This window comes from Antedon bifida, chromosome 1, assembly GCF_963402885.1.
Source record: "Antedon bifida chromosome 1, ecAntBifi1.1, whole genome shotgun sequence".
Taxonomy (NCBI): Eukaryota; Metazoa; Echinodermata; class Crinoidea; order Comatulida; family Antedonidae; genus Antedon; species Antedon bifida.
In genome coordinates this window covers 17195398-17213314 of record NC_136226.1, presented here as the reverse complement: position 1 = coordinate 17213314, position 17917 = coordinate 17195398, and the positions used below count along the sequence as shown (strand labels likewise).

Here is a 17917-nt window from a genome sequence, read left to right as displayed (position 1 = left end):
ACAGTAGTCCTTGCTAGGTTTTCATCTTAAATTTCACAACAGTTTTTTTTTTATAGATGAGAGGTACTTGGCCAGGTTTTAGGTAGGGCTTCCTGTCGTAAGATTTTATAAGTAGGCGATGATCGCATGGCTTCCTGGTTTGTGGGTTTGAGTTAAAGTATTGTTAAATTATGTCTTTTTTATTTTAATAAACCACATTAGGCAGACTACACTTTAGTCACCAGGATTGAGATAATGTTGTTTAAATTTGAATAACATAAGGTAATGCTTTTTACTTTTGTTTTAATGTTCTTTTGTTGGTGGATCGATGTACTTCGCAATTTATTCAATATTGACTGCATTTTATTTGTGTACAATTGCTGGTGTTTTACTATTATTAGTTTCACCTCAGTGATTGGACATCTTTTCCTTTATGAGGGTTTAGATATTTAAATTTGTGATGTATCAAAGTGTTCTTATATATATAGTCCAGTTGAAACACCTTGGGCTGCTTGAAGATCGTTGAAAATGATTCTTCCACTTTAAATTGGATTTCAACATTTCAGTTGGTGTCATAGGCCCAAGTTTGTTTATTGATCAAATTAAATAAGGCTCCGAATCAAACTTGTTAAATCCCCAACCTCTCTCAGATAATGTACGTTAATCAGCTCTGATATTAATATTTGTCTAGTGTCTAGTTTTTAGTGTTGTTATTTATCTTTTATTAATATGTTACAATAGGTTTTTATCAGTGATGATATGTTAATGTTCATTGTCTCATATTTTATCATTATTATAATAATAAAGAGAGGTAATTTACCTGTAGATTGTTAATACCAATTGTATTAAACTGTACCACAATTGATTATTTAAACCAGCTGTCGCAACTACGAATTTTATACCCGGATCTCAATATTTTTCAATTCATTTTCAAATATTAACTTAGCATGATAATGAGTTTTTGCTACGATTAATTTTAGGCTGCAGACAGATGATTGTAAGTAAAGAAACAAACTGTAACAATTAGTAATTACAATGAGCATTCAGTCCAATAAACAATCCTACACCTACTTATATACTTTATATTATTGTACTGTATACAACACACAAATGTACATATTACGTTTTTACAAATGGTCAAATACACAGTTTTTTAAATTTCTTTCATTTTGACTCAATTTTACACAAAATTTCTGAAATTTCAATCTTATTTGATTTGAAAGAATAAATGTTAATTTGAATTGAATTGAAAATATTTATAAGTGAAATGAATATAAATTTATCATAAGATGAAAGATAGAATAGCTGTTTAATATTGGGGGAGCCAGGTTTTAAATAGACTTGACTTACAATAAATGATATAACAATTGGGATTTGGCAATACTGTAAGGCTGTTATAGGTTTTTGAACCTACATCAACATTCATCAGCCGTGCACAAAATGTTTACAGGGCCGTAATCACCAGTATGGTTAGTAAGATATCAACCTGACCATTTTTTCACTTAAAAAGGCTGCACATAGATGGCTCCCTTTTCTCCTCGCCACTTTATTTCTCATGGCTACGGCATAAAACAATATATAAAACCTGAGCGGACAATATACATGACATAATGTATACGATGTTATATTACCTGAAAGCCCCACCATTTCTTTCTGGCTATTTTGATTTTACCTTTACTTATTTTATTTGTACCGTATCCATTAATTAAGATTCAGCTACTGATTTTTTCAGTAATAATTTGCCTTTTGATTTATATAATTTTACTATAAAAGCACTCAAGAAGAAGTTCTGAATTCTAAATTTATCTAGCCAGCTACAGCTTAATGTTTCTATCAAATTTAATTTACAACATTTCAGGACATTTCACTTGTAGCTACTGTACAATTACCTATGTGACTCATAGCTATATTTAGATCACTTCACTTTTTCTTTGGAAATAACAACTAAGTTAAATAATTTCAACCTGCTTAGACTGACAAGAAACATGTTGGGAATTACATTATATTTAACCATTAATTCTTTTTTTTTAGAAGTTATTATAAAGACAGCATGGTTTTTATTATTAAACAGATTTCAACATTTACACCCTCCTTCAGCCAATTCTCTGTGGTGTGAAGATTATGTTTTGAATCTGTCATACTGTACACAGTATCGATGGTTCCAATCAACAATTTTTTCATTTATGTACACATTATTAATCATTATTTTGTATTATTTATACAGTTAGCTATTATACGTTAAATATTTTGTTTATAAATGTTGAATTAACTTTAAATTAATCGGATATAACTTCAGATTATTTAAGTGATTATTACATTATACTATGTTTTCAAGTCAAGAGACATACAGTTAGCTATTATACGTTAAATATTTTGTTTATAAATGTTGAATTAACTTTAAATTAATCGGATATAACTTCAGATTATTTAAGTGATTATTACATTATACTATGTTTTCAAGTCAAGAGACATACATGGAATCAAAATAATCATAGTTATGTTATATTTTAATATAACATATTAAAATACAGGATATAATGTATGAATACATAAAGCATGACATTTGTATTCTGCCTGCTATGCTAAAAATGCACATTTATTTATTTCTGTCATGACAATGACCATACTAACAATGTCATCCCCTTTTCAACTTGAACATAAACCAAGTTTGTTGGATGTGCTTCAATCCAGCCTGGTGTTTTTTATCCCACATAGATCATTTTTCTGTGAAATTTCTCCACATTTTTTAATGGGCATAGTGTATATACCCAAGTGGGCCTATATGTACCAAGTCAACATAACCCAGTATGGATACAGTACAGTACATTACAATATTTTACAATGATTTAGGTATATCTTTTGCTATGTTGCTAATATAGTGACATCCTGTACAATAGTAGTGGAGAGGACATAATATATCTCCTGTTTTTTAGGATATGGCTATTATCCACATTATTATCCACATACAAGTTGATATCAGCTTTGACTCTGTGTGGAAATTACAGTATTTCCTCGGAAAGCTCCTAAAACTAATCGATCTGTTCTGGTTGGGTGTCCTGGTCGTGATCACATGGTCGATGATTAAATCATTAGTAAGCGGCCCTTTCAGACCTGTTGCTTCCCATTTAGAGTTCTGCAGTTGACACGTACAGTGCGCGAACCGTAGTTAAAATGGGATCGCTGTTTAGTAAAAGGAAATCAAAGGCCCGAGCCCAAAAGGATTTTAAGAGAAGGGCTGCCACGTTGAATTACAGGCCTAAGAAGAGCGAAATTAAGCATAGACCCCGTGCTGGTACGTATATGGGAGGTATAAGACAGCAGTTAAACTCATCAACATTATCTGTTTCTTCTGTAGAAGTTGTTGTGCCTGTAAAAGAACTTGTTGTAAATGAGCCACCTGAACGAGAACCACCTGTAAAAGAGCCTTCACGTCATATACGCCAGCCTAGGTCTAGGGATCGCCATAGGAAACAGTGTGTTCCAATCACCCAGGAGGAATTACGGAAAGCAAGGGAACTTGAATTTGGAATTGAAGTGAGTATAATCTTTTTTTTCCATTTGATTTGAACAATAACTTCATAACAAAATCAGAAATTCTATGCATAATTTTGAGTTCCTATGTTTGTGCTAAGAAAAATAATAGAGATTATAAGGATATTACATTTGAGTGTATACAATATTGTACAAATAATCCAAAGTTAAATACCATTACATCAAATAAACATGACAACAAATGAACAGGATTCAATCATCCTTTTGTAAAAAAGAATAGCATAAAATTATCAGCTTTAAAGGAGCTCTAGTACTGCACACAAAAACAAGACATTTCCAGTATAAATAGTACAGTAGTATTTTTCTTTAAATATATAAGGCCTACTATTTAATAATATGCAGTATTGTTTAATAAGCATACATTTTCATGTATAGATGATACTATTGTTTATTCAACATACAAAACTAAAGCCTACTTTTAGTTATTTTTAATTTATATTTTTTTCAAAGCCTTTAATATCATTGTTACACATGCAATTTCACTTAATAATAGTAGATATTAAAATATAAGTCCTGAACTATGTCAAATAAGTAAATGAATGAATCCATTTAAAAAAAATTAATGCGAGTTCTGTACATTTAATAAACATTTAAAATTTAACAAACAAAGTAAAAAATGTTAATTCAGTGTTAGGTATGGATACCATAGCTGATATGAATGTCGTGATATATAGTAGAACTCCTCCTTTAGAAAATTGCTATTCAGGGACACTATTCCATTAAACGAATGAGGAGCAATATATGTTTTAACACTATGGGCAATTCCTATTCAATGTGCACCCCCCCCCCCCCCTGATGTACCCCTATTAAATACTATTAAAACACTTTGTTGGGGTTAATAGGGATATTCTACTGTATTTCAATAGTTTACTTCTAAAAATGCTTTTTGGAAACTAAGCCTACAGTAAATAAAGTAATTCAATTTGTACTATCTACTTGTACACACTTTATGTTACTGTATTCCTACACATTTCTTAATAAACTGAATTACATTTATTACAAAAGAAGAAATATTAGATTCATAAATTGTGGAATATTAATGATTCATTCCTTTTCATGTTTTGCTATTTGACACATTTCCCTTCAAAGGTCAAAAAGTATGATTAATTAATGCTTATTCAGGATACAAAAGTTATTGTGTCTTTATACACAATTGCATATGCAAATATACAATGTTGTTTTTAAATTCAAACAAAAACTTTTCTAATATCTAGTCAGGAAATGAATAACAATAATGCAATGAGAATTAATCACAGTTCCATTCAACTGTAAATTGTTATTTTATTATAAACAAAAACCTGCTGCTTCCATCTTGGAATGTATGTAATAAAAGTATGTCATTGTAAAATGTGGCGCTTTCCAATTTTCAATGTGGAACAGATCAAAAAAGAGTTGGTTTTTGATAGAACATTTCATTTGACTAGGACAAAATTACTGACACAACATATGATACAAAAGAGCTCAACTCTATCAATAAAAGAATATATTTTTATTCTAACCATGGAGAAATAATTCTCCATGTTCTAACGAAAAGATTTTTTAAGCTGTTTAAATTAATTAATACAATTGGAAAAATATATTGGGTTTTTTTTGCCAAACATAGTCAGCTGTCCAAACCAGACACTGAAACCCGGAATCAAATTCATTCTGTTCATTGAGGGAAAAAAAAACTTTCCAGAAACCAGACAAATGTTGGCATATGCCCGTACAGGTATCCAGTACAACTCTATAATTGTAATTCCACTCCATATTCTCAATTCCTCCCCCATATTTCCTCCCACCCAACAGACATTGACATCTTTAGTCTGCATTTCTTCATAAATTTGAGAGGTCACAAATATTTCTAAACAATATTGTCTGTAATATGACAATTTGAGCAGCTAAAAATCAATAATACACACACTGTAGTATATGAGTAATTAATATTTAAAAATCAATTAAACATTTATTGTTTTCAATAACACCTTGAAGTGTCCTTTGTTGTCAGGTTAACAATGGAATTGGTCCAATTTAAATAAAGGCTAATGGTGTATTATCTCGTCAATACAAACATTGATTGGCTAAGAATTTCAGCCATTGATAGAACTAGATATTTCATTACAATCTTTATAAAATACCAATGCTATTTAGGTCACACAGTAAAAATAAAAAACATTAAACGTAGAAACTCTTGAAGTTTCATTGCTTAATTATTTTACTGGTGTACGATAAAAATGTTAAATATTTGAGTGTTAAAAACTTAATTTGCATTCATTTCGTAATACGTCCAAAATGATATAAGATTCCACCAGGACATGCGCAATCAGTTAAGTAAATTAACTCGGTGTTAACTCACAAACTATTGTTGTGTTAAAAGTGTTTGAAAATCAGCAAACTCTCAAAAATTAAAAAAATTGCTAATGTTTTCTGGTTGTATTTTTCAAGCGAGAGCATCACAACATTTTGAACCTACTTTTTACAAAAGCTACATGAGTCTTGAATCTACCAATTCTTTTCTTTTTGTAGAATATCCACCAATAAAAAATGCTTGCTACTGCAGTTGCTCATTTTCCTAGTTTCATTTCTTGTACAAATTTTGATACAAATATAAATTTCTAGCCCTAAATAATATATAATAAAGTTGTAGAAAACCTACTATGACAATGTGAGCATGCTCTGTCATATTGAAAATAGATTCAACTTTGAATTCTCAATATTATTGGAAATATATAGTTATTAAAAAAATATATTAGTTAAAATTTGAAAATAAACAATATATTAGTTGCAAACGAATTGCATAGTAGTTTTTATCATTTATTTTCCAATTGTTAAAACCCACATTTATTTTGTCTAATATAAAGTAACTTAATAGGATATTACTAATTGACAAGGAGAAAAGATTTCCTGAATGGAAATTATAACAGAACAGACATTAGTAAATTTGGTGATCTTGAACTTTGTATTTGTAAGTAACACGAAATAAATTAAGACATCATTAGAAACTCATAGCACATAGTAGTAGCTTTAGTATAGTCAAAGTACTCTAAGCATGTTTAGATAAATAATAACTAAATATAATCTTCATTTTGAGGCTGACACCAGCAAAAAAAAAAACTTGAAAGCTTTACAATTTGCTATCTTGTTAATAATATTAGTCCTGGATTTATAACGTTGAAACCTCTAAGCGTTGTACATGGGCCTATTATTACCCTAGTCATTTTTGGTTAAACACGTATGGAAACATACTACCATAATGCATCTAGTAATCGGCGCAAAGTTGTGTCATTTGAATTTACCAACGTTCAACACACTATGCCACACACCCTTAATTACTATACCTGTGTTTCTAGGATAGATTTAAATTTCCAAGTCAAAAGTTAATTATCAACACAGTCAACCATTAATTTAATTTGCAATACTGCTACCAATCTAAACTATTGGTTACATCTTGGACACAATGATAAAGCCTTGCTCAATTGTGGCATCTATCGGCAGTCACTTGTGGATCATGAGTAAAAGAGTGTGACAAATCTTTATCACCAAAGTGTCCGCTTTAAGGGTTTTTCACACCAGGCCAGGCTTTGGAAAATATAATCAAACCACAATGCTTCATTTTCATGAAGCGCATATCAATTTGGAGCACAGCCCCGCATGTAGCGTCATGAAATCAAAACATTAATGATTTTTCTTATTTGCCGGATCAGGTATGAAAGGCCCTTTACATCGATTTCCCCTGAATATGAGTTAGCCGTAGTGTTAAAACATTTATTTCCCCTTGTTTGTCTCGCAGAAAAGTGTCCCCTTAATAGGAGTATCCCAAAGGAAGGGTTCTACTGTTATTCTATACCTTTCTGAAAAATGCAATGGCTCATCAACAGTATAAATTACTTTTCTACTATAAACATTACAATATTAAAAATTGTTTACAATTTTCAAACAAATCTAATATGAGTATAATGAAATAATTAACGTGTAATGCAACATTAATCCTCTGTTTGTAACAGAAAGTCACGTCTTCCAACTTCCCACATCCTTTCAAGAGTGCATTAACATTATACATAGTTCAGGTCTGTGTACGTGGCGAAAATCATCAACTGTAAATGTCAATGGTCAAGTTGTTTGGCACATTGACAACTCTTGAGATCTTCATTTGTTTTGTATACCAGTAGATAAAATTTAATTTCATTCGTGCAACGCTTAACTTTGATAATCTCTTCCAGGCCAACAGCCCGTTGACTTTGATTACTAAATAAACATAAAATAACTTGAAAATATTTGGGTTAACCCAATAATATCGTGGTAAAAATAATTCCCTCTCTACTTAATTATTAATATCAAATATGAGTAGTTTGTGACGCCATGGAGTGTTTGATTGCTCACACATGAATGTATCTTTGTCATTTGATTATTTTTGTATCATGCCATTCAGTATTACTGTAGTATGACTGGATGATTCTATTATATAGCAGGTCTGGTGAAAATATTCTTCCATTCAACTTATAAACATTCATTATTTTTTTTATATAAATTCTTTGCTCTTTAATTCAAAATTCAATTATAGCAAACATTTCAATTATCTTTTGCATAGTTAAAATAATACCGTATGCCAACCTTTGGGAGAAAAATGTATTTAATCTATACTGAAAAAATTCACATACACAAAAAAATACTAAAAAACCAAAAGAAATAAATAAAATCATCGCATTTAATACATAGATACGGCAGATTTTTTATATTCAACTTTTTTGCAGGATATTCATGGAACTGATTGCGTTCTCAGAAATTCTGTGCATGTTTCTTAAATTAATTTCCTTTTGTTTTAATTTGTATCCATATTAAATATTTAATATGACATTACTCTAGAAGAGAAGTTCAAGTAACCCTAGTTAATCATAGTTTAATTTTTTAAAATGACAAAAAAAGGGGGTCTCATTAAAAAATGTATTATCTTTATTACTACATTTCTAATTTAATTTCAGACAAAATTTGGTCCAGATATATGTGATGATCCTAGCCAAGAGGAACCTGCAATAGAAGAGCAAAGGCAGTGGGCCGAAGAAGCTATAAAGAGCTCTCCACATCAAGAAGAACTAGACGAAGTCTTTAACTTTTCTTCAGATGACGACATGATGCAACGGCAGAAACGAGAATTATCCAGAAGAGAGCAAGATGCTATTAAGATTCATTTAGACAGAGTTAACAAAGCAAAAGCTGCTAAAGATGGAAGCAGCCCAAGAAAGATTTCCACAACAAAATCAGAAAGAATTGAGAGGAGAGAGGTTTCTAGTAGAAAATTGTCTTCAAGTTCTAGACAAAAAACAGCTTCACCAATTTTGAGTCCTGATGAAGGGAGTGCAAATGGTAACCGTATAAGAAAACGTTCTGAGTCTTCTAAAAGTGTGTCAATTGACGTCACTAGTAGTACAAGAGTTCGGTTAACAGAAAATGAAAAAAATGATAAAGAGAAAAACTATAACTCTCGAACAAGAAAAGAATCAAAGGTAGCTAATGTTGAGTCAGAAAAATCCCGAAAATTATCTTCAAGTTTACAGACAGAAATTAAGCAAGAAACTGTTGAGAAAAATTGTGAAAAGAAAAGTCCAGAATGTAAAAAATCATCTACAAGTTTAAGAACTGAAAGTCATTATGAGAAAAATGAAACTGTACAGAAAAGACGTGAAAAGAAAAGTCCAGAACGTAAAAAATCATCTACAAGTTTAAGAACTGAAAGTCATTATGAGAAAAATGAAACTGTACAGAAAAGACATGAAAAGAAAAGTCCAGAACGTAAAAAATCATCTTCAACTTTACAGACTGAAATCAATCAAGAGAAAAAAGTAATTGTTCAGAAAAATCGTGAAAAGAAAAGTCCAGAACGTAAAAAATCTTCTGCTAGAATAGAAAATAAAGAAGTTTCAACAACCAGGCAGTCAACTCAAAAATCTGTTAACACAACAGTACAAGAGAAAAAATCACTGGATACCAAAGTCACTGAAACTGTTGCAATAACTAGAAAAGCTGAAAAACTTTCTGAAAATGAAGGGAAAAGGAAGTCAAGTCCAAGTAAGGAAAGGAGGAAAAGTGAAATTATTGATAAACCATCAAGTAAGTTAATCAAAGACACCAGAAAGTTATCATCTAGTGTTTCCATATCATCAAGTTCTGATGACACCTCTTCATCAGGCTTTCGTCGACATGGATCTTTGCGAACAAAGGCTGAGATGGAGAAGGATAAATCAAAATTCAATGCTCTGCAGATGAAGGATGAAGAATTGTTGTCAATGATGAAGCTTCGTCGATCCCAGTTAATTGAAAGTAGCAGTGATTCTCAGGAGGACGATAAGCAGATGACAAAAACATCGAAGGAAATTACCAATGTTAATATTTCTGAACGTCTGGAGAAATTCGAACAGATCGAATCTCCGAAGAGCCAGAGGTCATCAATGAGAAAATCGTGCAGCTTTGACCTACCACCTGAAGAACTTGCGTAAGTGTTAAACCTACACTTTACACTTGCTACTGTATGTAAGTTTTCACTGTTTTCATAAAGAGTCGCAAACTGTACACATAAAATGATTATGTTTATGCCTCTTAAGTCTTTGTTAATTCAAATTATTACACACAGTGGCAGCAACCCCTCCTTTTCAACACATACATGCCAACACTCCCATGTTTTAGACTCGTCTCCCCGCCTAACATCGTGCTCTCGGTCTTCTACATTTTCACCCAGATTACAAAGATAATTTAATTTTGTATGTATGTTTTTTTGCATCAAAATATAACAAATAAGCTCACACACAAATTTGTATAGCCATCTGCGGTTTCTTTAAACAAAAATATTTCGAAAATAAATAGAAGGCGCTGTTGACCAAAAAAAAACACCACCTCCCAATTTATTAACTTTCAATATTGGCATGTATGTCAACAAGTAGGTTGTTCATTAGGACTAATCTGTTTATGGGTTCAGTGCATGTAAAATACACACCTTATAAACTACTTGTTGTTCAACCTAGAGGGCGCTCTTGTACATTGAGTACATGTCTGATTACAAGACCATTTTTACTTTTTACAAACATTTTACACAAACAAGTTAAACCTTCATCATTACTATATAAACATCAAAAAGACATTATATATATATAAGTTAATTTTATTTTTAAAACTATATTTTAACAAATTTGTGGAATGGATTTTAGGTTATATGTTGGTCAATTCCAATCATATCAACATAAAATATACCATTGTTTAAAAAATATGAATGAATTTGGTTTTTAAATGTTAATATTTCATTTGTTTAGAACATTTTCTTTAAAAAACAAAATTTCTTCAAAATACAAATTAATCGACATGCTTTGCATTTACATTAGAATTACTATGTTAACACTAGCATAGCAAATATAACTCAGTGAATAAACACATGAATGACAGAACAAACATGTCTGTATTTGAAGAGCGTTTTCATATATTGAACCTTTTCCTTGCAGCAAAGAAGATTGCAAAACAGATGAGCTCTCATCATTAAGTATTAGCCAGAAGAAAATGATGTTTGCAAAAATTGCTGTTGAAAGTAGTACGCCACCTTCATCACCTAAACCAGTGCATAGGTGTGTTCAGCGTCTTAGAGGACATGATAGTAGGTGGCAGACCCAACCTGTTACACCAGAAGAGCTTACAGATGCTGTTAAGTGGGCTGAGAATCAATCAATACGATCACAAAGCTCAACTAGCCTTGATTCAACACCAGAGGTACAAGAAGATGAGTTCTCAAAATTGTCACTTTCGGATAAGATGAAGCTGTTTAAAGAAAAATCTGAAACCAAAAAAGACCCACCACCTAAACGAACAACTCCTCGTCGGAAAAAGCGTACAGAATCGCGATTTAAAACACAACCGGTTACAATTGAGGAGGTTAAGAAAGCTGGTTCTTTCTCTCCACTTGCTTGTAGCTTTGCCAAACCACCAGATCCAGAACTTCTTAAAACACTTTCAGTTGCAGACCAAATGAAACTTGTTTTTAATGAGCAAAATGCTGAAAGGAACTCTTTAACAGGCAGTAGAGGATCTCTGTCTTTGTCTGGGAGCCGCGGCTCCATCACAGAACGTAGGGAATCTCAATCAGATGTTAAAGACACTGATACTATCGAACCAGATAACATGATCTCCACACCTACTGGTTCTCCTGCTCTTCGTCGCAGTATTCTTAAAAAGCAAGCTTCTGGTGACAGCCCTGAGGGAGATGGACTTGATTCACCTAGAAGTATTTTAAAGATTGAACGTAGAGATAGTTTTAACAATGTTGTTAGACAAGAGAGTTGCAAAGTGGAGCGAAGTTTGGCAGATGACAGCATTCGAGCAGAGAGAGTTCGAAGCATCTTAAAAACGGAGCAGGAATTAACAATTGAAACAGATAAAGATGTTTCTAGTATCCTTCGTAAGGATTCTGGGGCTGATAAAAAGGATGTTGGAGGAATTTTGAGAAAAGATACTGAATTAGAACAAAGGAGAGATTCTGTGGAAAGTAAATCAATTTTAAAGAGAGATACTAGTAAAGATAAATTGGAAGTGTCTGGAATACTAAAACGAGATGTCTGTGACACCAAAGAAGTTGATCAAGACAAGTCAAATGGAATATTAAAAAAGAGTCCAGAACATAAAGTAAAACAGGTAAGTTGTCAGTTTTTCAAATCAAATTCTTGTCCATCAATATAAAATTAACTTATTTGGTGAATGGATGTTCATATGCAAGTTATTATACTGGTCAACAATTTGACCGATGAACTTTCAGATGATTAACTTGTTATTGGTAAAATTACTTGCATTGTGTGCGTCCTATGTTGCATCCTAGTGGGAACCATAGAATAACTCTCCATTGTACATACAGCATCCTAACTACAGTTGATACTAACCCTTAAAATTAATAAGGTTACATTTTCTGTTGAGCTACAATGTTACATACATTAGAAATATTTACCTTTTTAAAACTTTAGTATTAATGATTATATTGCACCATATGATATTACCCTATTTTAGCCTACCTACAAAAATGCCAGTAAATCTAATTATATTAGAAAGTAAACAACTGGAAAGAGTATTTCTTGGAATCTGGAATTCATTATTTTATTTGCAACAATCACTATTTTAATTTCAAGGTGATCTAGATTTTCTATCTTACTTTCAATCTTTGTTTTGCCACATTTGTCTGACATTTTTAACACTTACACATAACTGACAAATCTCTTTCTCTTTACAATTAGTTCACATTATATAATTATATAGTTTGCTGTTGTAAAATTTGGCAAAGTGTTGTGGAATTTATGAATCATCAAAACTTTGGCCTACAGTCTCATGAACACAGCAGGAGTATGTGCCCTTTTGATTTACTCCAGTTTTGGACTCTTCCAAAAGTTACCCAAAGGGTGGGTTAAATCATAGAGGAACCATTCTTTCCATGATTGAAATGCATTTAGTTTTCTTAATATCCCCTTTTCTAGTGTTTGAAAGTCCAAGTAAAACTAGATTGAAATCTGAAAGTGTTTAGTGCAAGCCAGGATTTTAAAAAGTGGAATAATATAGCTTGTTGGTTATCCGCAACGAAGTTGCTGATAACCTCTTGTGATTGTACGAAATCATCAACATCAACATCATCTTTTTATTTCTCTTCTTTCTTTCTGTATGATTTTTGTGTAACGCTTTTCTCTAAAACTTGCAAACATAACATTTTGTTAACTATGTTAACATTTTCACATTTATGTAACGTCGTCAAGCGAAGCTTTTCATGATGTTTACAATTGCGCAACGTGACGTACGCGCGATTTAACGATTTTCTCGTATTTAACATATGTCAAAAACCAAATAACATTTTAAAGTGAAACTTTGCAAAAGTTTAATTTATATCATGCGCTAACTTTCTGTTGAAAAAAAATTGCGTGTTTTACACAAAGTTACGCGCGCACGCGCATTTAAAATTTCAAAATGCGCAAAATTAATTTCTAATCAACTTTCTACGCGTTTCATGTCATTTTAAGCATGTCAAAAATTCCCACGCGTGCGCAAATTTTTACGTGTGCGGTGCGCACGTAGCATTAAAAACATTATTTTTTCGCATGATTTATGTTTTTCCAGCCTCTTCTAGTCATTTTACCAACTTTTAAACAATTTTGACTTAAAGTTACGTCATACGAGCACGTCGAATTGGACAATTTGCACGCGTTTTTGATGAAAAAGTTCAAAAATTCGTCAAAATTATGCCTTTTTTTAAACAGTTGTAATTTCTAAACTGTACGGTCAACTTTTTGTGGATGACATTTTCTGGAAGTTAATGAGTTGTAGATATCGGATCATGTATTAATATGGCTAACCGGACATTGTGACGTCATCGTATGGCCACGCCAATATAAAATTTAGGATTTTTGTATCTTTCGTCATAGCTCATCACATTTAATAGAGCGCATCTCCACTTATCCGTTTTTTATTTTCACCCAAATTTTGATATTGTCTAGGTCAATCAACTGTCTTTCGCATGAATTAGAAATATTTTAATTTTTTTGACGTCATCATTCCTAAAAATTTAAATTACGTGTGGCATTAATTTCATCTTTACAGTAAATTTTAATCTGTTATAGCTCGTAAGAATAAAATTTGATAATCACGATTAAAACATTTTATGGAAGCTATTGGATGGTAGATACGAAATCATGTACAAATTTTGCCAATCGGATGTTGTGACGTCATCATATGGCCAGTTAAATGAAAAAAGTCGTATTTTCATCTTTTGCGTCATAATTCATTACATTTAAAAGAGCGCGCATTAATATTTCACGTATTCAAATTTCTTCTAGACGTTAATATGTTGTTGCTGAGATAATTTCCTTCCGAAATTGCTACCTTCGCGTTTCATTTTAAAACCGTCAACATGTTAAAAATTGCAATAAATAGCGGGTCCCGTAATTTCACCTATTCTACACTGTGTGATATGGATACAGATTATACTGTTATGAATCGAAATAATAGAATTCAGCAATAACAACATATCATATTCTTCAGTTCAGGTCATAATGCCAATGTGAACACTTCCTTTTGTCCTCAACCTATCCCTTAATGTTAAAAGGTACGTCGTTACACGTTCATGTTGCACCACTTGTGCGGCGGATAACCAAACTCGTCACTTTGACGAGTTACATGTCTAGTTATGTTTTGATACTGTATAATACTGTATATGCAATGTTTTAGTTTTGGAAGTTTTTACAAATTGTTATATTTTTGCATTGGAACCTTGGAAATAATAGAGGTAAATACAGTATATTAACACTGATTGTGCAAATTTATGTTGAACATGATTTGTTGTGATTTTTTTCCTTAGAAGTTTATCGTGTTAATAATAATTATTATTAATTGTTTTTTTAAATAAAAACAAAAACTATTGTTTTATAAGATGTACTTTATGGAAAGGTTTTTAATTATAACATTGTATAATTTAACTACAATTTAATACTTGAAATCATTATAATACAAAGAAATCTGACCTAATTTTATTCTAAGGTGATTTACAGAATTTGTATCGGCAGGCAATAGGACTTTCAGTTTATAATTTAATAATGACATGGAGCTAAATTTTGAAAATGGCTTTCTTTATCAAATTTGTTGATATCCATTGTAAACAAACTCTTCTGTTTTAGATTTCCAAAGTGTCAGCTGATATTTCCAGCTCAGAATCTGAAGGTGAAGTACGAAGACGAAAGAAATCCAGGGAAGAGAAGAAAGGAACAAGACGAGCACTGGCGAAAGAAAGTGGAGGATCAGACAGGTAAGAAATCTTGCGTTGTTAATGTATGGTCACCTTTTATTAGAAATGTTGGTACCACTGAGTCAATGTTTTGTTCTAAAGTTTGATTTGAGGGCAGAAATGGATGCATAGATTTGCCTGTGTGTACACTTACACAATCCCATCATCATACAGTATCATTCCAGTTATCATCAACCTTCATTCTTTAATAACATTTAAAGCTTTATTTTTTTCACAACCATCTTATATCACCCAATTTGATATGTTCCATCTCGTCGCTTTCTCTCCTCTGACAAATCATTATTTTCTGTTTCCGGATTAAGACTTTCAGTGGACGCTCCTTTTCTTTTGTTGCATCATCTCTTTGAAAAACTCCCTCCTTTATGTAAAACCTTTCGGGTATTGCCAAACTGCGCAAACACTGCGCAAACAACAAAAAAAGCTGCGCAAACCTCCTTCAAAACATTATTATTGATTAGAACACAACTAGAACTATATAGGGAGACAATTTATGAGAAAAAAAATTTGAAATTCCTTTAAGTTTGCCTTTTTTTGGGTTAAAACTTCAATTTTTGGGAAAATTACTGATTTCACAGCGCAAACCCCCAAAAAAAGCTGAGCAAATCTTCTTCAAAACAATTAATATTGATAGAACACAACTAGAACTATATAGGGAGACAATTTATGGGAAAACAAATATGAAATTCCTTTAAGTTTGCCTTTTTTTGGGTGAAAAACTTCAATTTTTGGGAAAATTACTGATTTCACAGCGCAAACAACAAAAAAAGCTGCGCAAACCTCCTTCAAAACAATTAATATTGATAGAACACAACTAGAACTATATAGGGAGACAATTTATGGGGAAAACAATTTGAAATTCCTTTAAGTTTGCCTTTTGTTTGGGTGAAAAACTTCAATTTTTTGGAAAATTACTGATTTCACAGCGCAAACCCCCAAAAAAAGCTGCGCAAACCTCCTTTTGATGTGCAGCTTTTTTTGTTGTTTGCGCTGTGAAATCAGTAATTTTCCCAAAAATTGAAGTTTTTAACGAAAAAAAGGCAAACTTAAAGGAATTTCAAATTTTTTTTCCCATAAATTGTCTCCCTATATAGTTCTAGTTGTGTTCTATCAATATTAATTGTTATGAAGGAGGTTTGCGCAGCTTTTTTTGTTGTTAATTGCGCTGTGAAATCAGTAATTTTCCCAAAAATTGAAGTTTTTAACCCCAAAAAAGGCAAACTTAAAGGAATTTCAAATTTTTGTTCTCATAAATTGTCTCCCTATATAGTTCTAGTTGTGTTCTATCAATATTAATTGTTTTGAAGGAGGTTTGCGCAGCTTTTTTTGTTGTTTGCGCTGTGAAATCAGTAATTTTCCCAAAAATTGAAGTTTTTAACCAAAAAAAGGCAAACTTAAAGGAATTTCAAATTTTTTTTTTCCCCATAAATTGTCTCCCTATAAATTGTCTCCCTATATAGTTCTAGTTGTGTTCTAATCAATAATAATTGTTTTGAAGGAGGTTTGCGCAGCTTTTTTTGTTGTTTGCGCATTTTAGCAATACCCAAACTTTCACCCACTTTTGACTCATTTAAAATTAATTTTACAACCTTATTAAACTACTTACTGAAACATTTATTTAGCAAATTTCAGGATAAAATGAGCCTTTGATCATCTTTTTGGAATTGGCGCAATATAAATGTTTGAATTTTATTATTAAACTGTGAAAGCAAAAACAGCAATACTGAATGAAAACAATAGGTTTAAAGTTCAGCACTTTATTTATAGTATATAAGCCCTCTCTCTTTTAAAAAAAATCTCTGATCCTCTGATTGGTTATATATTTCCTTGAACTTTATAGACATACCGTATTTAATTTATAATGACATGATTAATGCTGAAGTATGGAGTTCTATATCATTTGACATTTTAATGTTTGGATTATTTATTATATTTCCGTGTTTGAATATAATTTTAGCAAAACATGGTACCAGTATTGCAAATAATCAGGATACAGTAATCGTAAATAATCCAAGATTTAAATATATAATACAATTAAGTTGGATAAGTAATGAATATTCATATAATTGATCAGTCAATAAATTGTTAAACTAAATATTTAGTTTCAACAGTTTTTGTATGTAAAATGTATAATACACATGCATAATCATTGACAGTAGTAGCAGGTTTAAATTGCTGCTTGATTTGATTGCATTTAATTAAAAAATTATCCATAAATAATACAGTAATTAAGATGAAATTGGACTAATAAATAATTAAGTATGACATTTTGTTTTCAATATCTTCACTCTAAATTAGGTAATAGTAATATCATAATTGCTAAAGGTCATGAATATTAATATACAGTATATATTTGAAACACTAAACGAAGGATATAGATGTTTAAGCTGTTTAATTGGAATGGATTGTTAATGGTTTCTGATTCAACTTGTTAAGCCTCTCTTTTGTGTTCCAAACCTCAAGGGAGTGATGAGTGTCTCTGCTCTCCAATAAAACAACCCCTGGTTTTTAACACCTTTGAGATAATCTCCTGATATTTATAAAATTATGTTTGCTGCCATCAATTCATAAATCATAAAAACTCCTATCAAGCAAATGGAATAATCC

General features: G+C 31.4%; 1 protein-coding gene across 7 annotated transcripts in view; it reads left to right on the top strand.

Moving 5' to 3' along the window:
* Positions 1–17917, top strand: part of LOC144844312 (uncharacterized) — a 191578-nt gene that overhangs the window by 142453 nt on the left and 31208 nt on the right. For all 7 annotated transcript variants that reach the window (XM_078701185.1, XM_078701169.1, XM_078701176.1 and 4 more), the window contains 4 exons: positions 3335–3513; positions 8490–9997; positions 10995–12174; positions 15186–15313. In XM_078701185.1, coding sequence (XP_078557311.1) covers positions 3335–3513; positions 8490–9997; positions 10995–12174; positions 15186–15313 — 2995 coding nt within the window. The remainder of the gene's footprint in view (positions 1–3334; positions 3514–8489; positions 9998–10994; positions 12175–15185; positions 15314–17917) is intronic.